The sequence below is a fragment of the Epinephelus moara genome, chromosome 24 (genome assembly GCF_006386435.1).
Source record: "Epinephelus moara isolate mb chromosome 24, YSFRI_EMoa_1.0, whole genome shotgun sequence".
Lineage (NCBI taxonomy): Eukaryota > Metazoa > Chordata > Actinopteri > Perciformes > Serranidae > Epinephelus > Epinephelus moara.
In genome coordinates, this window is record NC_065529.1 from 30,702,950 (window position 1) to 30,718,435 (window position 15,486).

The following is a 15,486-nucleotide window of genomic DNA, read 5'->3' on the forward strand; positions in this document are numbered from 1 at the left end:
TGGTATATTTTGAAAGTCAAACCGAGGGCCGATTAAAATTGGTCTGCGGACCAGACATTGGACATGCCTGCTGTAAACTCACAGTTTTCCAGTCATACCCAATGTATGTTATTCCAAGACTGTTTATAGACCCCAGTATTCAAAACTATTTAAATACGGCATTTCAAAAAATGACAATGATCCCTTTTTCCCTCGCCAAAATATAGGGTAACTTTGGAGCATTATTTGGCCCACTTTCTGACAACATAGCATAACGTGGTTGGTACCGATGGATGCTTTAGGTTGTCACTGTAGCTTTAAAATTCAGCCCACAGCAGGTTTTATTTGCTAACATAAGTCTGCCTCACTCCTCACCATCAGCTCTGCCTGTCATACCTGCTGCTTCTTTACTTTTGTTTTTGGACAGACATTTGGTCACCACCTCTCTTCTTCTTTCACTGTATTATTCTTTCTGTACCCTGGCTTTTAATTATAGGAGCCCCTGAATTTTGGTGAGGCATTCTGACTGAGCTCATCAGGCTGCAGTCTGCCTCACATATTTACATTAGCAGCACTTGTGATTTCTGCACATCGCGACCTGACCCCTCTCTGTTAGATGGGCCGAACCATTTCACAATACCTCCCAATTTAATGTTATATATTTAATGCCATTTTTCTGCATAGTGTATCCTACATCTACCTGGATATCTAGGTACATTTTGATGATAATACTTTTAAATTTTATTTACAGTAACACTTTCAATGTAGGACCATTACTTGCAATGGTTTATAGAGTGGTATTGCCACTTATACTGAAGTAAAGATTGTGTATACCTCCTTCACCCCTGCGGATCAGTAACACAAGAAGCACTGAAAACAACAACCCACCCTGCAGATGACTGTATGTGCTCACCAAGCGCAAACAGAACAGAACCTCTGTTATTATAAAATATAGAGCTTTAATTTATTAGTCAGCAACATTGATGAGGAAGAAAAGATAGTAATTTTTTTACAAGTCATTACAATAACATCAACTGTGCATTATATCATACATTACTTTACCTCAATGACCCAGAGCAAAGTCTGCCAAACGGAGAAAATAAAATAGATGCACATGTTTGAAATATATGCAAATATCTGAGACCAGAAGAAGAAAAGAATAGAGACCAAGAGACATACAGAGATAGATAGATAGATAGATAGATAGATAGATAGAGACTGAGAGAGAGGATTTAAAATCACAATCTGACCTTTCTGTACTTTCAGCATCTTCCTTGCACTGACAGTATTTCCATATTCCCACGACAAGAAAGACATTCACTGACATCCACAGCAACGTAGCATTTTAGACAAATACCATATACATTACACTGTACATGCCATGCACAATGAAAAGCCACCTTCTGAAGATTTTGGTACATTTTTCTCTTCAGGTGTGGTGGTGATCAGCTTGTTAGTGGTTGTACTTGTGACATTTTTTTTTTTTTTTTTTTACTGTATGGAAGTTTTATATGACGTCTGTGGCACCGCATTGGACTGGCGAAAGTAGCTGTGAAACCTCTGTGGTTATAGCTGAAACAGAAAATACAGAACCAATTCCCGAGCATTGCAATCAGCACATTTGTCGCTGTGATCTAATGGAAGTGTAGACCGATTATATGATTGATGTCCCCTTAGTGAAACTGGCAGGAATGCAAACTTTGGATTCATTGAGAGCTAAAAAAAAAAAAACCCAGCTTGTATGAATATGCTGCATGTGCCACAGATACATGTGAAGTATTTACTGTTTTATCTAGATTACCAAATTTGGCAACAGAAGGTGCTTTGTCTCTAATATATATATATTTTTTTTTATCACAAACTGTCACAAACTCACATATAGCTGCCTGCTGGAATTTCTTATCTCATGAGAGAAAAGAGAAGGCAATGTTATATTTTCAGCTTTTGTGTCGTTAAAGGACCCTTTCCCCCCGAAAAACAGCTTATCACAAAGATCACGTCTGTTAAGGATACAACATTGAGATGTGATATTCACATATAAACAAAAACAAACACTTGGCAGCAACTGATTTTGGAAGAATTTGTGTGGGTGATGCAACATCATTACTTGAGGCCAGGCTGGACCACAAACATGAAAGGAGAGACCTGCCATTAACATGTGACCGTGTGACCATGACATGTCACAGGTGCAGTCTGTGGGCATTTCTTTCATCCTCACGTGTCCCAAGAAATGCGATCGTGATCCTGTCAACAGCTTGTATCTTACAGTAAGAAAAAAAAAACTGTCCGATAAACAGTAGAGAGTTCTGGTGAAGAAGTTTTGGGAAGTTCGAGAGTCTCGACTTCCAGCTTAGACACTGAATACTGCCAGCAGTCAAGTGATCCAACATGGTCGCCTGTAACAGTTTCTGAATACGTGTTCATCATCGGTCCTCGTCCATGTGTGGATACTCCCAAAGTCCTGGGTTATTGTTGCTGTTTCTCAAAAACACCAAACATAAAGATATTCTCAACATAATAACACATTGTAATAAACAATAACACTAACAATAATATTATAATAACAACAATATTTGCACAAATTTACCTATTCACAAAAAAAAAACAAAAAAACATGTTTTCTAGATAGGTACAAAGAATTACTTTTTACAACCTACAATAAATATTGTGTATTTTTTCCAACAGTTACATAGAAACTGTTTGATGCTGTTGCTTTGGGTTGCAGTATCTGTCTCGTCCGCTCTGATAATTTCATCTTTCTATCTGGAGTCATTCCCCTTCAATGGAGGGTTGCAGTGTTTAGGAGGTGGTGTGAAAAGGTAGACTGGGGGGAGTACGATGAAGTGTGTAACCAGCTCCTCATGTCTCAGCTGGAGTTGTTTGCTCATCATGATGCCGGCGGTTGCGAGGCTTCTTCTGTTCTTTCAGCTCCTTCAGGCTTTTGGCTTTGTTGTCTCCCAGGCCGCTGTCTCCGAGCTGCCAGTAATCCTGGCAGTACTGGTTGATCAGGCCCATCTCCGGCTGGCTTAGGATGGTCAGCAGGTCTTTATACTGACCGGCGCTGGGAGTCCAGGCGCTGGACTGCAGAGGAGGGAGGGCGGGGCTGCCGGTTTCCACCAACACGTTGTTGACCGTGCGACTGGAAAGGACCACAAGCTGCAGTTTGACGAGCGTGTGTTTGAAGTTTTTCTCTGTGGATGTGCACTGGTAGATGCCGCTGTCGGAGGACTGCAGTGAGCGGATCAGGAGACCCTGTTCTGTTTTTAGGATGCGGCCCTCTGAGCGAATCTGGAGGGAAACACAGTGAAGGGGACAATCAAAAACTCTGATTTTGGAGATGTTAGACATAAAATTTTAACACACTTGGGTTGGGCCGTTGCAAAAATGATCGAACCAGTTTAGTATTTAGCCAAACACCAGATGGGACCGGTTTACGCAGCTTTAACACAAGGTGTCACACTTGACTCAGCAGTTGCTCCAGAGTGGAACATAATGACAGCATCCCCTTAACAGGAAATGATCGTCAGACTATCACATTACATCATGTAGAATTGGAGCTCTCTGTCCACATTGAATCCATTAAATATGCACCTTTGTAATGTCATGTAAACAAACCACATAAATACCAGCTGTGTGCAGGAGGTCATACTGAAGATTTTAAACAGAAAACATATATTCTATATTGTGATATTTACAACAGCAAGTAGATTGTCATATGTGATGGTAATTTACCAGAAACTTTCAGCTCCCTGGCGATCTCCCTCCAGGCAGCTGCCAAATTATTTTGGGTTTATAGTGAAATAAGCAGCTGCTCTGTAGGTAACTTATCTAAAATTCTCAAATCAGCTGCAGCAATTTCAAAGTGAGCGACAGAAGTTCAGCTCCAAACAGTGCACTGTGTCACTCATGGCCAGTTAGGACACCTCTTTTGTCAGCTTCAAAACCAAAATGTCGCCATATTGGCATTTAGTTTTCCTGAGAAACTAACTCTGCCTTGTTTTGTCTTGGCCCCCTCCAAAAAACACGAGTATTTAAACACCACGTTCACTGCTCTACTGAAATTTGGTGTCCTTCATGTTGCCATGCTCGGTTCACAGCCTGTCAGACACTAGTGGCTCCAGTAGTCCGTTTATAAACAAAAATAATATCCTGTTAATCACACTGTCACATTGCTTATCAATAATGACTATGATTACTCAGGCGATATGAGTTGGATTTAGGGGCTGTGACACCATCAGCACAGGTTGCTGATGTAGGCCATTTTATTCAATTTGCCAGAATATGTTACAAGGACAAAGGCCAGTTCAGCTGGTTTACATAAAATTTAATTTAAGCTCACGTCTAAAACACTACATGTAACTCATGTAAGACACAAACATCAGATATCTTCCATGGACATGATTATAAAGACAGCTTCAAACGGCTGTGGAAACAACTGTAACTACATAACAATGAAGGCTTTGCTCACCTCTTTTCTCCTGTCGCTGTTTTCCTTCTGCAGGTGCCACTTCAGAGACACATGAGGAGACCTGGCCTGGCACTCCAGGAACGTAGTGCTGCCCTCCACCCCGTACTGCACAGTCTCCAGAGTATTCTTATTGGCTATAAAATAGTACGTAGAATAGATTTGATGTATTATTCTTGAGGAAATGTACACAGTATATGAAACAGATAGATGGATAGGTAGAGTGCACTGGTAAGAAATAAAGTAGAGTAACCATCCAAAGGCACAATGATGATAAAAACACATGTTTCTATTTCCATTTTAGTTTTATTTTAGTTTACAAAGTTGGCCTGATACTCACTGTTAGAGTTGTAACCTCTGCACTGGCGAATCGGGTTGCCATACTTTACATCCTGCCGACGGCTCCGTCTAGAGGGGTCAGATCAACAATCCAAAATAAAAAGCTTAACTTCAACATATTTTGAAAATATTATGAGCTTAAGTCAAAGAAGAAAATGTTCTGAACACATAAACAAGCACTGTACCCACTGCCTGTGTATACTATCTTAATCCTCACCTCTTCTGTGAGGATGAATATCTGGAGCAGGATTTGCCGTCCCAGGCGCAGTACGGGTCTCTGGCCAGGCAGCAGTCAGCGCAGACCTCCCCGTACACATCACAGCGATGCAGAGCCAGGTGGGTCACCCCCAAGACTGATCCCACATACAGTTGTTGCTATTAAAGAAAGAGAGGTGAAGATCATAAAATCATCAGATAAAAAGATTTTGGATACCACTTCATTATACAAAGTCACAGTCATACTTGTTGTGCTACAGTTTACTTATTTAACTATTGGGTGTAAGCAACATCACAGGAACGTACCCGTTTTGATGAAATCTTCATGGTGGTAATCGGTGTGGGAACCTGCAGTGGCACATTAATAACAGCTTTAACTGAGCACACAAGGGATATTTACTGTTTTATTTATTGTCTCAAATAACAAACACAACGTATATTAACACTGTTCAGAGGACACATAGAGAAGAAGTAAACAGAGTAAGATCAGAAGACCGACCTTGAAGACCTCCACTTCCTCTAAGACCAGCTCCTCTGTCTGCAAGTCGTCTCTTGGCAGGACAATCACTTTCTGGACCGTCCCCCGATCTGCAAAACACAAGAGAGAAAGAAGTTTAAGTCCTGTTGACATTTTGATCCATGGACCTGTGACCTCAGCTGTACACGTCATCCATCCACTTCATAGACATTCTGCCAAAATGTTCCTTTAAATACCTGTTTTCTTCGTGTGGAACATAATATATGGTATTATTTGTCAGCCTGCTGGCACTAAGGTTGATCTCAGTTAACTCAATTGGAAACAAAGAACTTCATCAACACATTCAGATCTCATGACAAATGTAGTAAACACTTGAAACTAGAGAACATTTAGTTCTCTCTGAAAAAATTTGACAGCCTTTTATAGACCATTTTAATGATATCAGATTTGCTGAAAAAAGTTAAGATGGCATCCATCAACCTTCCTATTTGTTTTTTTTAATTTTATTTTAATCCCTCCTTCCCCCTCTCTTTCTTAATTCATTTAATGCTATGCATGATTGTTGTTATATACATTGTTTGTAGATATGTATGTGTGTATATATGTGTCAAGTTTTTTATGTACGATACAATATTACTGTGAGACCATAAAGAAGTTATTAAAAAAAAAACAGAAAACTGCTTTTAAATCATTTATGATTAGGAGGCAAGGCAACTCCTCTACTTGTATGTGAACTTCCCGGACAGTGCCAAGGCTGGAGGACTTGACACTGAACTTCAAAGTGATGATTGGATTATCAGATAATGTCAGTGAGGGCCCTCGAGCACTGACCTGTGCCCAGGAAGAGCACCTCGTAGCTCCCGTCTGCGGCTGTCACCTGGTCCACTGCAATTGTGGTGAACTCATAGTCCACGTTGGTTCTGACCACCAGGGGGCGCTTGTGTACTGGGTATACAGCATTGTACATGGTGGGGTGGTTTCTCATGAAGTTGATCACCTCGTCTGGGTAATCCTTTGTGGATTTCATGTTGGGGGTGAAAGTGCCTCCAGGACACTGTTGACAAAAAAAGATAGTGTCAAACCTGTTATTTCCTTTAGCGGTAAAAACATGTTCTTATATCAAGGATGACAGACAGTTTTGTTTGTAATGGGAGGAGGCGTGTATTCATGGTTCTTTTATTGTTTACAACTCACAGTGCCAGGTCGTGGGTAGGGGATCTTCCCAGTGTACGCTACCCACTGGTAGTTGGGCCCCTCCTTGTGGGCAAAAGGCCCGTTGAAGACCATACGGATGTCGGCCATGGAGTAGACGCACACAGCCGAGCCTTTAAACACAGCTCTGGAGGGGGGGCAGGAGAAAAAAGGGTGAACACACAGAGACAACAGCCAGAGGATCCAGATAGACTCACTCCCTGAGATAATTACTACGGGTGCTCTCTGTGGCTGGTAGAATCTACTTCCTTCCCACGTACTCAGCCGGCCTCTTACAGGAACGCACTGAAACATTATGACGCACAAACACACTCTCAAACCGACTCAACTAGAGTCAAGCTGTCTGACACACTGACATACAAAACACCCACATACTGCAGAGAATCGCCAGAGCTCAGGCTCTCGCTGCTGCGAGGTGGGTGTACTATGTTTGTAACTCCTGTCATGGGCCTCTATCATTAGCGCCGCGTGTGTTTTTATCAGCTGGGCTTAAACGTGCCTGATGCCTGAGGAGAGGATGGAAACAATAACAGTATTTGTTTCTCAAATACATTAATCAAGACATGTTTATTATGACTCGGAGCGCGCCTCTTCCCGCTTGCACGCAGTCGGAATCTCAATTTACATGTCAGGTTGGTACCCTTGAATTTTAATGCCGTGTGCAGAATGACAATTCACTATCAAACCTGACCTATGAGGAACTATAGGCTCAGTGAGTGTCTCAGAGGAGCGTGACTCTCTCTGGGCTCCGGATTCACAGCCTGTTTTGTCTTTGTAGCCTGAATCTGACAGGCCATACGCAACACAGCATTTCAATATCAGAGAGAGAGCTGACACCTTCAGGCTGACTGAACATGAAGAAAAAATGCAGGAGGAAAACCAAAATACACCTTCCCTCCTAACTGCATGAAAGTTAGAGAGTTTGAGAGAGCTGTCAGTCACTCACCCTGAGACTGAGAAGACTCCGTAGATGACAGGGTTCTTGGTGTCTTGAGTCGGCTGGATATACACATCCCCTAAAAGATAAAGACATCATTTATAGTAATTAGTCATAAACCATCAGAAAATACATTACAAGTAAAAGCCCTGCATTCAAAATGTTACTTAAAGGAATACTTCACCCCAAAATGACCATTTGTATATTAATTACTCCCTACAGTGTCCTCGGCTTCTCAGTCAGTTCCACCCCTTGCTACGGTACACAAGTGATGTGTTTTCATGATCTACTTGAATCAGAAACAAGTAAACAAGTCGCAGGCTCAACTACGTCATAAGTGGAGTCTTCATCAGACAGATTAACCCTTTACATGCTTTTTCCCTGCAGTGTTATTGCTGGGACTTTCCCTGAAATTAAGTTTTAAGGTGAGAAACTGGCGGTGCAAATTTCCCTGAATATTGATCCCTGCCCCCGTTTGCACATGACTTCATGCAGAGAACGTTTCAGCAACTAAAAGCAAAAGCTGTGTTTTCCAGGACAGGGGTCTGAAGTCTCGTGTATCTTCCCAGTCACAATATGCAGTGAGGCATTAAAATTTTTAGCCACAAAACATCAACGCTAAGCCACAAATTCCCCTCTTGAGATTATTGTTAAAAACTTTGTTTTCTCACATGCCACCGGTGAACAAAGAATCCAAAAACAGAGGAAATTTTTGATGAACTGAAGTGAAAGTGGTCCATGTTTAACAACAGTAAAAGTATATTAACACATCTGATTACTCTCACACAGCATAATCCAGGTCTCAATTATCCAGTCCTATGCTCAGTACTTCCTATACCCTATATGACGGGGAACTAAGCTGAAAGCGAAACTTTTCTACACTCTCTTCAGCACCAGACTCCATTAACAAAAAATGTAATTGTACCTCACTGAACACTGGAGCTGCTTGTCTACCTGTTGTTAAATGTGGGCCCCCATGACTTCAATTCAGCAAGAGTTTTCTCCGGTTTTGTACCCTCAGTTTACTGAAGGCATGCAAGAAAAACAGTTTTTTTCAGGAATTCACCGTAACACAAGTGAGTAATTGATATACAAATGGTCCACTGGGGGTAAAGCATTCCTTTAAGTAAAAGTACATAAGTAAAAAATACTAATTTTGCGGAAAAATGCCCTCTGTGAAACATTACCCTATAGGAATCTGAAGGGTCAAGAGATGATTAATGAGCAGTAAAAAATAAAAAACAAAGTTCTGCCTCACAATTGTGCTCATATTTTAGAATTTTTGTCTATTCTTTTTCAGGTGGCACAGTTGTACAGTGGTTAGCACAGCAAGAGGGCTCCTGATTCTAACCCAAGGTGGAGGGTTTGAACCCGGGGTGGGGGAGCCCTTCTGTGCGGAGTTTGCATGTTCTCCCCGTGTTTTCTCCGGGTACCTCGGGTACTCCGGAAAAAAACGGAGACCCTAAATTGCCCATAGGTGTGAATGTGAGCATGAATGGTTGTCTGTCTCTATGTGTCAGTCCTGTGATAGTCTGGCCACCTGTCCAGGGTGCACCCCGCCTCTCGCCCAATGTCAGCTGGGATAGGCTCCAGCCCCCAGCGACCCCTAACACGATAGGTGGTTATGGAAATATTAAATAATTTGACCACTTTAGACCTTGGACAATTATTGAAATTAAACTATTTAGAGTTAGGAGGGGAAATAACTTTGTGATACATGTCTAAATCATGTGATGAGCCAAAGAAAAACAGGTTGGGAGCCACTGGTGTAATTTTTAACCATACAACTATAACTATACTATTATATTTAACAAGATTTTAATGTGTATTGTGTGTAAAATCTTGATCTGCAAAGCTAAAGCTGTCAAATAAATGCAGTGGAGTAATAAGTACAATATTTCCCTTTGAAATGTGGTGAAGTAGTGACGTATATGTGGCGCAGTATAAATATAAGTAAATATTATCAGTTACATAGCACCACTGATGAAAAAATGCAGCCATTCTGTAGAAGCACAATAAATGTCATGATAAATGGTCCGACAAAGAACGCTAGGTGCGTTGAGTAAATATTAGTGTCTGTGTCTTAACGTATCAAATCATCCCAGTGCTTTATTAGTTCCCAGATTCCACCTGGTTCCAACCCAGCGTAATTGTAACTGTGACATATGGAGACTTCTTACTTCCTAGGAGGGGGAGTTAAGGGAGACTTCCTCATGAATTGCGGTTACCAGAACCTAAATGAGATCCTGAATCCAAACTCTTCCAATGCTGAAACTACACATCCTGAGCCTCAGCGGGGAATATAAATGAAATAGAGATCTCTGGTGAAACATGACTTTAATAGGAGCCATATGCATCCAATGACTGTGGGGGTGACGCAGTTGTGAACCCTGCGTATCCTCTTGATGGCTTAATGAGAGAAAAGTGCAAGGAAAAACAATAAGGAAGAAAACTGGAATAAATTTAGAGGAGACGGGTAGAGTAGAATAACACATAGGAACGCACAGGTCCATTTAACGCTGTTCATGAACGGGAAACGAAAGATCGCTTGTTTTAAATGGCCTTGAAAAGACAAGGACAACATTAGAAATCTTTAGAAAACACCTATTATAATAAAGAGGCATTAAAACCTATCCTCTCTTTTATAATCAGAGATCTTTTTCATTGTCACCCGTGAAGCCAGAAGCAAGACATTAATCTGCCACATGTCAGCATGAGCTGTCTGCACAGATTTATCCTTCAATTATCACCTGAACGAATGTGAGAAGCTGCATGTAAAGAACAAAATGTTAAGCCACAATAACACATGTGGAATTGAGAATGCAATGTAACAACACATGGTTTGACCCTTGTGTTCTTGGCCTTATCAAGTGTGCGAAAATAAACACCAGGAAACTTGAATTCACAAAGCCTGTGTAAAAACATCAATTCTGGATCTGCAAAGTTGCGAAATCAAAAAATTCTCCTTTGATCAGGAGTTTGAAATCATTTCAGAAAAAGACCTCCTTACATGCCATGGTATGAAAATGTCAGGTAATGGCTGCACACTAAAGCAAAAATTAACTTTTGGCAGACAAAGTAGAAATTCATAACCCATCTGACGCCAGTTCGACAGACCTCCTGGCTGCAGAGCGAGCGCATGTGGAAGAGAAAAGAAATAAATCAGCAGAGAACTAGAACAAGTTGCGTCACTGCAACTTTTGTTTCTGATGTGTCGGATCAGAAAGACTCTTTGAGGCGCTCTCAGCGTCACATTAGCAGAGAAACGTCTCTGAGTGCTGTAAGCATAGCAAGAACACAAAGAGACAGGATAAATAAGGGTGTTTTTTTGAAGAGTAAAAACAAGAGAAAGTGTGAGATGCACTCTGTGAAGAGTCACTGGATGGAAGGGAGACTGTCAGATAGTATGTTATTAGCTCCTTGATACACACTCTAAAGCACGCGCACCTAAAATATGCTGTTGAAATGTCCGCTTAGAATAATTACAGAGGAAATTGAAAAACAAACAAAAAGCAGCAACAGAAAGGACCCACGTCTTCACATACAGTAAAGTGGTTTGGGGACTACAGTGACATAAAAAATAACTCAATAAAAAAACAGTGTTTCGCTCCATAATTACATCTCAGAAAAGGCAATAAAACTTTATCGCCCACACATTCATTCTCGTTTTTGTCTGGCAGACGTTTTCATCTCTCTTGCGTCTGTGTGTCTCTTTCCCCTCCCGTCTTTATACTCCTCCTCTCCCTCGGCACAACACTGAATGCTTTCTCTTCTGTTAGCCTCGCCATCTGAATCTACTTCACTCTCTCCCCCGAGTCCTCGTACAACCACTCTGATGCCTCTGCTGGGCTCCATCAGGACCAGCAGGACTGGAGACAGAATACATTTCTACCAGACTGTCTGTGGTTGTGGGAAGACTGACCACAGAGCTGTGGGATGTTATGCTGCACCTCAGGACTCACAATGACCTCACCGCGGGTGCTTGTCTGCGCTGAGACTACAACTGACCTGCTGTGCTGCGGATAGACGACTAAAAGTGCAGCAACGCTGACGGTGGAGCGCTTTTCTGTCGCTGACACTGAGTCCTCTTAATGCATAACACACATTTGCAACTGGCAAAGCCTCATCACAGCAGGAATGAGAGATGTTACTCTACATTCAGCTCATAGCTGTGCTTGATGTGCTGTGCAATTACTGGGTGAATTATTCAACACTGTCACAATATGTGGGGAAAACCTGAATGGAAAAAAAGCAATATGACTGAGAGAGAAATGAACTGTATGTTGCTGACTATCAGCTGTCTCTATGGTGTGTTCAAGTGCAACCTAAACACATGAAATCCTACAGGTCACATGATGCATTTCATTATGTTAATTCTTTGATAATTAAAGTAAAAAAAGAACAGGATCAATTTCTTCACTTCATTTAAGATGCATTTTGAGACACTTGGCTGACATTTAGTGCCACGAAACATTTTGATAGATGACGCAAACTTCTATCTGCATTATGGATGGGATGATATACATTTTGTCAGGAACACTCTCATCATAGCTTTAACCATTTATTGCGACAAATACAGTTATGCTTGGAGCTGATGGCTCCACTCTTAAGAGTCTCCCTGGATCAGACTAGCAGAATGCCAAACCAAAACAGGGAGGGCAATGCAGAAAACCCCCCTAGGTGTACAAGAGTGGCCCCAAGCAAGACATAAAATACCTTTTTGACCTTTACGCCATGTTAGGACTTTGAATTAGAAAGGTGGAGGCTGGAGTGATGGAGGTAAAGTTTTGCCAGCGGCGGCAGCCGTGGTGTGTAGCAGCATTAGTGTAGCAGATCAGTGACTAGGAAGCCATATTTTAATGGCCTGCCTTGTTGTGAGAATGGGCTGTGATTGGTGTGTGACTGATAAGGAGCAATGATCCAATCAGTCCATGTCCTGCATGAACTAACGCAAAGCTTCATTTATCACAGATCGCAATAAAAAATAAAGTTGATCGCGATGAATTTCAGTTATCGGGATAATCATGAATATTCTAATCACTGTAAATATCAGTAAGAAAAAACAGACTCACAATGTTTCCATTTTTTAGATTCATTTATCCTGTATTCATGCAAGGGGAGCATATGCTTATGAAAGATGTGTGTCCAGTCTGTGATGCAATACAAATGTTTGTTTCCTAACAAAATGTAAGGTAAAGTGATTCCACTATGTTTTAGTGCCATTTTTAGAGTTTTAAGATACTTTGAAGACTATTAGGACAATATTTGATATTAATTGTGAATCACAATTATTTGGCCAAGATAATCATGACATAGAATTTTCATATCATCCCATGCCTTATTTGCATTACATTGTAGTTCTTTCAAATTAATTTCTTCTTTACATGGCATGAAATGTACTCTGTGGCACTAAAGGCCCAGACACACCAAACCAACAGCAAAAAACTAGTGGAGATGAAAGCTGACTGTTGTGTCATCTCACGTTGCCTGTGTCTCGGACTATTTGTGTAGCTAAAAATGTTCCACTGCACACACCGCAAACACCACAGCCAAAAGCTAGTACGTATGTTCTACGCCTGCGTGGGAGGAAGGAAGGATCCTTAAATGGCTGAATTTCAAAGACGCTACATCATCAAATCCTTTCAAAGGACTGTTCCAATGTCAAGGATCTTTCGAAATTCTACTGAGGACTGAGTCTTTCCTTCAGAGAATATTCAAGGATGCATGCGTGTATCCTCAGTGGACATTAAGTGCCCACAATTCATTGCATACGATTTGCCATAATTGAAGGTGAGGCCTTTTCAGTGACATACACCTGGGCACTCACTAGCCTGTTCCAATGTGCGTTCACCAAATGCTAGGAGGGAGTCTTGCCTAGCCTCTGGTGAGCCCGACCAGGAAGGACCCGTCCTACCAAGGAGGCATCTTTGACTTTGAGAAGCACCATCTGTCTCATTCAAAAAGGGAAACCGGAAGACTGATAGGACAAATTCAAGATGCTAGTTAGCCAGTTATCACATTAACGACACACGAATCGTTTCAGCTAAAAAGCTCAATAATGGCTACAAACATAATCTTACTGTATATAACTGGTATGTTTCAATCTCACTCCCGCTTGACTTTCGCAATGGGTTTGCTTTCGTCACTTCCTTTCTCCTCTCGTGCACTGAGCTGAACAGCCAATCAGAGGATGTCATTCACTGCTACGCCATCTCTGACGCAAAGTCAACTTGCTGAATCAGCTGCAAAAAGCTGACAAGGGCTGAATAGTGCCAACAGTGCAGGACACACCGGAAAAACTATTGGCGACAGACTCTCACCAACGACCTGGCATTGACCAACGGCCAACCGTCAGCTCAGTGAGTCAGGGCGCTTAAAGATGACTGTTGCCTGTCAATGATGTCACACAGAAGGGTCCACAGAAGGTAGTCTGTGCTTAAAAGAAGACTTGAAACTTGATTGTGCATTATCAATTTGAGTTTAACTTGAGTCAATCTTGTCAGCTGGATTCAGGAAATGTGACATGGCTCAAATTAAATTAAAGCTTGCACTTGAATCCACAATGAATTGTAAAGTGTTGGAGTGTTTTATTTCCAGTGAGATCACTTTTTTCTACTAAAATTGAGCAAAAACAAGTGGAAAGTAGTGAAAGATTTGCTGCTCATACCACCAGTCATTATTATTTCAAGGATACTACAAATCCCTCGTTAATCCTGTCAGTCATGTGAATGACGGACAGGCCGGGATGATCCACAGGAGGTCGGCCTGATCCCAGCTGCTCATTACTTTGATTACTCTGTATGCGTGTGTGTAGTTGCTTTTCTATCTCTTTTTCTTTAAGTACAAATTCTCTGCAAAACATGTTGATGGTGCTCGAAAGCAGAAGGATCACCGTCTTACAGTAAGGGTGTTACCTTTCAGGATGTGGCCTACAGGAGCCATGTTCAAAGGAATAGACATGTCAGGCTTAACATGTATGAGTCAGTGATACTTTAATCTAAAGCTGCAGCTTCCCTGGGATTCTTCCCAGCGTTGCTGCACATACGCAGACACATGCTGCTGTAAACGCTGGTGTGCCGAGTATGTGTCCCTCCAGCGCAGTGAGCTGTTGGCTCACACACTGCGGCAAAATCTGAGTAGACGCTAATGCTGAAGGCCTGAAAACTGTACATCATGTTGAAAGTATGCAAAGCAAATGGGGGGCAAAATGTGAAGAGAACTCTGAAAATGAGAAAGTTGTTGACACTGAATCTGTCAGCGAGAGGTCCATCTGGAGACCCTTGTTTTGAGGTTGTAGTTACACGGTCACGTAACAATTCTCACTTTCCATCTGCCACGTATTCATTACGTGCTTCACACCAGCTCTAAGCAGATGCATTATATGTTCCCTGAGTTGTGGAATATGATCTGTAAAAAGTATTCAAGATGTTTAGTTTGGTTTAAGATCAAGAACACTGACTAAATGATAACAGGTGCTGGACACAGGACACACCTGGTGGTGAGGGGACGGGGCGTATTAATGTCAAGAGATGAAAGAAAGCGATGGAGGGAGAATCTTAAACAGGGAAATAATAATAATTCAAACTCACTTAGTTCATCAAAGTGTGTCTCGATGCCGTCAGCTCCAGGCACCGAGCAGATGAGCCGAGCTTTCAGGAACGTGCTCCACTTGTTGACCAGACAGCAGTGTCCGCCGTCATCATTCTGTAGGGAAAAGACAGTAGTCATCCAGCCACCTCTACGGAAAGAGTCTGACCAACGTCTGACTAACAGCTGTTTGAAACAGCCGTCCAAACTAACTGCACTGGCTCTGTTGTTATTGGGCCTGTATGAATAAAGATCAGCTCTGTGCTTCAGCTT

At 41.7% G+C, this 15,486-nt stretch overlaps 1 protein-coding gene across 1 annotated transcript; it reads right to left on the minus strand.

Moving 5' to 3' along the window:
- Window positions 1-918: 918 nt before the first annotated feature.
- On the minus strand, window positions 919-15,354 carry sema3fa (sema domain, immunoglobulin domain (Ig), short basic domain, secreted, (semaphorin) 3Fa). The gene is made up of 10 exons (XM_050037326.1): window positions 15,216-15,354; window positions 7,636-7,705; window positions 6,672-6,816; window positions 6,309-6,531; window positions 5,499-5,587; window positions 5,306-5,347; window positions 5,001-5,158; window positions 4,785-4,852; window positions 4,448-4,581; window positions 919-3,267 (listed from the first exon to the last, which is right to left on the minus strand). The coding sequence occupies exons 1-10, from the start codon at window positions 15,352-15,354 to the stop codon at window positions 2,839-2,841; spliced, it is 1,497 nt and encodes a 498-aa protein (XP_049893283.1). The 3' UTR covers window positions 919-2,838.
- Between the last annotated feature and the right edge of the window lie 132 nt (window positions 15,355-15,486).

Bases quoted from the DNA above. Each gene is read 5' to 3' on its own strand.
- sema3fa (XM_050037326.1), bottom strand. From the start codon at position 15,354: ATGACTACTGTCTTTTCCCTACAGAATGATGACGGCGGACACTGCTGT. The intron at 6,532-6,671 runs GTGAGTTGTAAA...TTTTGTCAACAG, and splicing joins CCTACCCACGACCTGGCACT to TGTCCTGGAGGCACTTTCAC. The intron at 4,853-5,000 runs GTGAGGATTAAG...TGACCCCTCTAG, and splicing joins TATTCATCCTCACAGAAGAG to ACGGAGCCGTCGGCAGGATG.